The 7,420-nt window shown below is 35.0% G+C and overlaps 1 protein-coding gene across 2 annotated transcripts; it reads left to right on the top strand.

The window, feature by feature from the left end:
- The first annotated feature begins 1,470 nt into the window (after window positions 1–1,470).
- LOC107863870 (putative kinase-like protein TMKL1) lies at window positions 1,471–6,536 on the top strand. Of its 2 annotated transcripts, XM_016710048.2 has the most exons (3): window positions 1,471–1,786; window positions 3,154–4,408; window positions 5,674–6,536. In XM_016710048.2, exons 1-3 carry the CDS (start codon window positions 1,784–1,786, stop codon window positions 6,309–6,311), a joined length of 1,896 nt encoding a protein of 631 aa, XP_016565534.1. In that variant the 5' UTR covers window positions 1,471–1,783; the 3' UTR covers window positions 6,312–6,536. The 2 variants fall into 2 exon arrangements, with proteins under 2 accessions (XP_016565534.1, XP_016565537.1); XM_016710051.2 differs by having other exon boundaries at window positions 1,471–4,408.
- Window positions 6,537–7,420: the final 884 nt, after the last annotated feature.

Raw genomic sequence — 7,420 nt, 5'->3', positions numbered from 1 at the left:
ATATTAAATCAAAATAGATTATTCTTTTTAGGCAAAATGACCTCCTGGACCCCTATACTATGTCGGTTTTGTAAGTTGGACACTTCTACTTACATGTTTTTCATCTGGACCCCTGAACCTACTAAAAAGCAATATTTTAAACCTTTTTTTGGTGAGTGTAACACACTCTCTCCCACGTCAGTCATGCCTACCACGTCATCTACCACGTCATTTTAAAAAAAATAGAAAAAGTATTACATTAAATTTCAAGTCATTTTTAAAATGCTACATAACAAATTAAATATTAAAATTAATTTAATTAAAAAAGAAAAATTTATAAATTGTAGAAAAATTTGAATAATCATACTTTTAAAATTTGAGAAATTTGGGTAGAGCTAGGTGGGGTTGGGATGGGCTAGGGTGGGGTTGGGGGAGGCTCAGTGAGGTGGGGAAGGGCTGGAGAGAGGGTGGGTTGGGAAATAAATTTTAAATTTATATTATTTTTAAATTTTTAAAAATATTTTTAAATTAAAAATGATGGAGAAAAAAATGGAGCGGCTGGGGGTGTGGAGGTGGGGCCGGGCTGGGGTGGGGTGGGGAGGGAAATATTTTTTTTAATTTTTAAAAATATTTTAAATTATTTTAAAAATATTTTTAAATTAAAAGAGATGGAGGGAAAGAAAGGATCCTTTTTTAATTTTTTATTAAATTTTAAAAATATTTATAAATTTTTTTTAAAAATATTAAAATATTTTAAAATTATTTTAAATTTTAAAAAATATTTTTAAATTACTTTTAAATTTTTAAAAATCATTTTTAAATTTAAATAGATAGAGGAAAAAAAGGACCCTTTTTATTTTTTTTGTAAAAATTTTAATGTTACTTTTATTTTTTAATTATTTTAATATAAAATTGGCCAAAAATTGACCTCCACTCGCACCCCTAGGCAAGTGGTTGCTCTCTCTTTTTTCTAGTCTCCATGACCTTGCCACATAGGCAAGGTCAACGGTCAAAGGGTGTGAAATGTTTCTTTTTTATGGGTTCAAGGGTCTAGATGCCAAACATGTAAGTAGAAGTGGCCAACTTACAAAACTAACATAGTAGAGGGGTCCAGAAGGTCATTTTACCTTTTTTTTAAAACGAAGAAAATAATTACTCCCTCCGTTTCATAATAAATGAATTGTTGGACTTTGACACACAGATTAAGAAAAAGAATCAAAGATATAAATTTAACATAGTTTTCCATTTTTACCCTTGTTCAAAGTACAGAATCATATTTATTTTATTCTTTTTCAGTTGATGGGCCCCTTGTTTGTCAAATCCTCTAGGGTAAATTTGAAAAAAAAATTCAATGATTCACTTATTTTGAAATACCAAAAATACTCCAACAATTCATCTATTATGAAATGGGGGAATATTAAATATAAAAATTAGCTATACTTTAAAAAAAAATTAACTACCAAAAGAAGGTGATGAGGGTCGCATGAATTGAGAGGAGGGTACCAGTCAAATCCTTGACCTTTCTCGTTAATCTAATGGACGGAATTTAACTGTCCTTTAGCATCTCCTCCTTCTCATTTCTCGGAGGAAAGGAAGAAACCAACGCCTTTTGAAAATTCAACCACAAAAAAAAAGAAAAAAAAATATCAGCAGCTTCAAAGATAGGCATGCCGATTTCTCATATGCTAAAAGTTATATCCATATTGACAGCATACAGGATACTTTGTCCCCCCTCTGTGTGTAACTTTCACGTCTCACGGTTGATTATCGCAACCCTTCCAAATCACGGTTAATATTTTGAGACATGGTAGTAAGTATTTTATGTTGTCTTATGCTACATGAGTGCTTTTTGCGAACTTGAACATAGCTCTAATATGGTAAAGGGACAATTGAGTTGAAACATGTAGGCATAAATACCCTCAGTTGATATCCATGTTTTTTAATTTTACATGTACATAAATAAATATTTAAATAATTATAAAATTGAACAAGTAAACACAAATGCTTTACTTGACAAATTGCATGAGATGCACACGTTTTGCATGATAAATTGCGATATAAGACGCATATATATTTGCTCAACTTTATGATAGTTTAAGTATTTACTTGTGCACACTTAAAATTAAAAGATATAAATGTTTATTGATGATGTCAAGTTGAAAACACATTTATGTATTATGTCAAACGTATAATTACTTTTTTGAATTATAGTTATAACATGTAGCATGAGTGAATGTACTCTAATTTTAGTTGATGAATTCACCTAACATTAGTACAATTAGTCGATGACAAAAACAACAAACCTACCTCGAAGAAGTAGAGAAGTTATTTTCGATAGACCCCCGACTCAAGATAAAGAATAGTAAATAAGGTCGTAATGAAACATTAAACAGGATGGATGACATAACAAAAATAAAATTAAGAAATAACAAAAATAGAAATAAGAAATAAAACACCGATACAGTAGTACCATACACACATAGATGAAAGAAAGACACCGATCACACAAACTCTCTTAACTAGTTGCTCCTATGGATACAGTCCTAGGATTACTAATCCGACTACACAAAAGCTCTCCTAACTACTTGCTACGACTCACCCACACATACTAGCCTTCTACATGTCTTCAGTAAGCTGTAACCGTTTCATGTCATGTCTAATCACCTCCTTCCAGTATTTCTTCGGTCTGCCTTTATCCCTCCTGAAATCATTCAAAGCTAGCCTCTCACACCTATAAACTGGGACATCCGTCTCATCACATGTTCAAACCATCTCAACCTCACTTCCCACATTTTATCCTTCACCAAAATCACTTTCACCTTAATCGAGTAATGAGCAAAATTAAATTCATTGCTATTTATTTTTTGAAAAAGCAAGGTGGAGCAGACAACCGTCATCATAATTAAAGAGGAGGAGCTTTGTGTTTGGTGGTTGATTGGTAGTCAACAAAGTGTCAGCTTTACAAAAGAAAAACCCCAAGAAAGAAGTCCCTCCACTTGCTACACTCATCACAGCTCTTTTACTCCGGCCGTTTCCCTCTTTTTCACCATTCATTCAATGGCACTTCAGAGGTTTCTCTCCTTGTATGTTATCTTTTTCATAGCCTTCACTAGCTGTCCTCAAGTGTTCATTTCTTCTTCTGCTGTTGCATCTGATGTTCAGCTTCTCTTGCAGAACATTAAACCTTCACTTCAGGGTAGCACTAATAATTTACTGCTATCTTCATGGAACACTTCAGTTCCCCTCTGTCAATGGAAAGGTCTAAAATGGGTTTTCACCAATGGTACTTCTTTGGTTTGCAGCGATCTCTCTTCACCTCAGTGGACAAGTCTCTCTCTTTACAGGAACCCATCTTTGCATCTTGTGTCTCTACAGTTACCATCAGCTAATCTCTCTGGAACACTTCCTAGGGAGCTTGGTGAGCTTTCCACACTGCAAAGTCTCTATCTTGGTGTGAATGCACTCCATGGGACAATACCTCTTGAGCTTGGCTACAGCTCTTCTCTCTCTGATATTGAGTTGAGTGGCAATACTCTCAGTGGGACACTTCCAACTTCAATATGGAATCTCTGTGAGAAGCTGGTTTCTCTCAAGATTCATGGTAATTCTTTGTCTGGTTCTCTTCCTAACCCTGCATTGCCTGATGCTACTTGCAAAAGTTTACAGTATCTTGATTTTGGGCAAAATATATTTTCTGGGAATTTTCCTGTGTTTATAACTAAGTTTAATGGTCTTAAAGAGCTTGATTTGGGGTGTAACAATTTTTCTGGGCCAGTTCCTGAGACATTAGCTGCACTAAAGTTGGAAAAATTGAATCTTTCACACAATAATTTTAGTGGAATGTTGCCAAATTTTGGGGAATCAAAGTTTGGTATGGATGTCTTTGAGGGAAATAATCCTACTCTTTGTGGACATCCTTTGGGACCTTGTAGTGGAAGCTCTGGCTTAAGTCCTGGTGCAATTGCTGGTATTGTTATTGGTCTGATGACTGCATTGGTGGTTGTGGCCTCACTATTGATTGGGTATTTCCAAGGGAAAAGGAGGAAACATGCGGATGAAGAAGTGAATGAATTCGAGGAAGTTGAAGATGAGGAAGCTGGTTGTGGCGAGGGGAAGCTCATCTTGTTTCAGGGAGGTGAGCATCTGACTCTGGAGGATGTTCTGAATGCGACGGGGCAAGTCATGGAGAAGACTAGTTATGGGACTATTTATAAGGCAAAACTAGCTGACGGTGGAACCATTGCTTTGAGGTTGTTGAGGGAAGGCAGTTGTAAGGATGGAAGTACTTGTTTAACTGTGATTAGACAGCTGGGAAGAGTTCGACACGAGAATTTGATTCCTTTGAGAGCTTTCTATCAAGGGAAGAGAGGGGAGAAGCTTCTCATTTATGATTATCTCCCAAACAGAAATCTTCATGAACTTTTGCATGGTAAAGTCTAGCTTCCTTGTGTTTTCATGTTTACTCTTTTAAGTTTTACTAATGGAAATCTGTGCAAGCCCAGTCACATTGGTCCTATGCCCTCGTCCTTATACATGTACTCGCAAGTATACTCAGTCTCATGCAGATGTGCTGATTGTGACGAGTTGAAGTTATTGTATTTATCATTACCTCATAGCAAAGTAGCAATAGCTATTAGGCTCATTTTCAGAAGCTTTGATTTTTTGCTTGAGAGACTGAGATAAGTGGAATACAAGTTGCAGCCTCTTCACAAGGCGGGGTTGTAATTGAAGTATTAGTGCATAATAGATTATTTACAACAGCCTGGAAAATATAGATGTAACTGAAACTTAGCATCTTTAAGAGAAAATGAATTAGTAATCTAATGCACAATATAGAGAAATTATGTTACATGATGTAGAGAATATTCCATTTATTCCGACCTATGTCCTTTTCGCTAAGTTAATCCAACGTGTATCCTCTCATATGCATCATCTTCCAATACGTGAACTACCATATATGTATACCTATTTGGCCAACAAAGAAAAAGTATCCAATCATAAATACTATCCAAGAAATTTTTTTAAAAAAAGAAAAGAACTGGCACGTCATCACTAAACTGCCAATGTAACTATCAGATGTCTTGGTCAACCATTCATCTATAATTTTGCTTTCAAGAACTGTGTGGTCCTAGATCAACGGATGACAGTTCATTTCCAAGCATTTGAGCTTGGTGTAGTAAGCTTCTGTAATTCCTTTAGCTTGGTGCAATCTAATGATAATGTGGTTGTTTCAAGGTCCTTATTTCCTGTAAATGATAATTTGGTAGTTTGGCAAAGAAGTAGTTTGCACAAATAAAATGTTGGAACCCCAGAATTTTGATCTCCTTGATCGTTCAACCTTAAATAGCTGTACATTGTTTGCACCGTTATTCTGTCTTAAAGAATGCTGATCAGGTATAGGAAGAAATATTGTGAAATTGATTTGTAGGGAGGTATAGGTTACGGCATGTTCAATCACTTTGTTACATTAATCTTCCATCCTCAAGAAACTTAGTATTAGCTGTTTAATAGTGAAAGCAATTTGTCGCTTTTGGCTCTCGGCAATGCTTGTAAAATTAATTTGGATAATTATTGATTGCACCATTTGACCCCCAAACCAAACCTGGTAGCAATTCTTGTGGCTCTTCTTTACTGTAAATGGTAGACATTATAGGATGACTGAATTTGATTATGATATTTCCTGATTTTCTACAGAATCAAGAGTTGGGAAGCCTGTGTTGAATTGGGCTAGAAGACACAAAATAGCATTGGGCATGGCCCGGGGACTAGCACACCTCCATGGTCTGGAAACACCCGTAACCCATGGGAATGTTCGATCAAAGAATGTTCTTGTCGATGAATTCTTTGTTTCCAGACTTACCGAATTTGGACTTTACAAGATAATGATCCCAGCTGTAGCTGATGATATTGTATCAGTTGCAAAAGCCGAAGGTTACAAGGCACCAGAGCTGCAAAGGATGAAGAAGTGCAATTCGAGAACTGATGTTTATGCTTTTGGTATCCTACTGCTGGAGATTCTGCTAGGAAAGAAACCTGGAAAGAATGGTAGAAATGGGGACAATGTTGATTTGCCTGCATTAGTTAAAGTGGCAGTTCTGGAGGAAACGACACTGGAGGTATTCGATATGGAGCTCTTGAAGGGAATTAGGAATCCAATGGAAGAAGGTTTGGTGCAGGCCTTGAGACTTGCAATGGGTTGTTGTGCTCCTGTTGCTACTGTTAGACCGTCGATGGATGAAGTAGTAAGGCAGTTAGAAGAGAACAGACCAAGAAACCGGTCTGCTTTGTACAGCCCTGCTGAAACTAGGAGTGGAAGTGGTACTCCCTTTTAAGCTCATGTTGCGACTTTAGTAAGGAATATTGTTTCATATTATGCCTGTTTTTCCTCCTAAAGGAAAGGGCTAAATGGCTATAACTTTCTTACTATTTCAACTTTTTACCTTTGGCTTTGCATTGTTAGGGAAGATATTTTCATAGACAAATTGAAAATAGACAATGTGTCACATTAGGCATCAAATTGGTTATTACAAAGTGCTATCTTTCAGTTTATCCTGCAACTAGTCCATCTATAAGATTATATGAAAAAGGAACTTCAATGTACTCCAAATGACAGACTATGGGAATTGGGATCAAAAAAGATTTTATTTTCTGCATCATTTCTGTTAAATGATGATAGTCTGGTAAGCAGGCAAACATAAAGCTGACCATTTAAGCTTATATGGAAACAACCACAAAAGTTATTGACCCACCACACAATTGGATTCATCAACAGCAGAGGGCCACAGGTGGACTGGTCCTTACTCTAGTGGGTACAGGGTCAGTCATTCCAACATAAAAATCAGGTGATGTGCAAAAGCCCAATAAGACAATAAACTGGTCATGTTAGAGCTTGAAGATTCTCTCTATTTTTTTATTTTTTTTTGAAAAAAAGGAATTACTAAAAGATTCAAGCCCCACCAAACTTTAAAGCTATTCCTTTTAGGAAATTTTCAATTATATAAAAACATAAATAGTTTTCTTAAAAAACTAGTTAAGATTTTTGCAGGAAATTGCATGGCATAGCCCCAATAGTTAGTGGGTGACTTTGAATTTTTGACCTCAATAAGAAAAGTAGCTAGCTTTCCTTCCTTTTTAATTACAGTACAAAAACAATTTTGCTCCTTCACACCTCAAATATTTTTAAACTTCCCATTTGTTTCTCAAATTCTATTTTTATTTTTATTATTTTTACTTTTTTATTTTTTCTTTAATTTATTTCATATTTTAATTCTTTTTTTTCTTTTTTTATTTTTTTTTTTTTTTTTTTTTTTTTTCTTGTTTTGTTTTTTAATTTTTTTTTTTTTTTTTTCGATTTTGTTTGATCTCTTTTTTCTCAACTCTTATTATGTTTTGCTAATAAAAAAAAAAATAGATAATCCACAAAAGGATTTTCCTTTTTTTG

This window comes from Capsicum annuum, chromosome 3 (genome assembly GCF_002878395.1).
Source record: "Capsicum annuum cultivar UCD-10X-F1 chromosome 3, UCD10Xv1.1, whole genome shotgun sequence".
Lineage (NCBI taxonomy): Eukaryota > Viridiplantae > Streptophyta > Magnoliopsida > Solanales > Solanaceae > Capsicum > Capsicum annuum.
The sequence above is the reverse complement of the archived record's forward strand: the minus strand, read 5'-3'. Positions and strand labels throughout refer to the sequence as shown.

Bases quoted from the DNA above. Each gene is read 5' to 3' on its own strand.
- LOC107863870 (XM_016710051.2), top strand. From the start codon at position 3,037: ATGGCACTTCAGAGGTTTCTCTCCTTGTATGTTATCTTTTTCATAGCC. The intron at 4,409-5,673 runs GTAAAGTCTAGC...GATTTTCTACAG, and splicing joins TCTTCATGAACTTTTGCATG to AATCAAGAGTTGGGAAGCCT.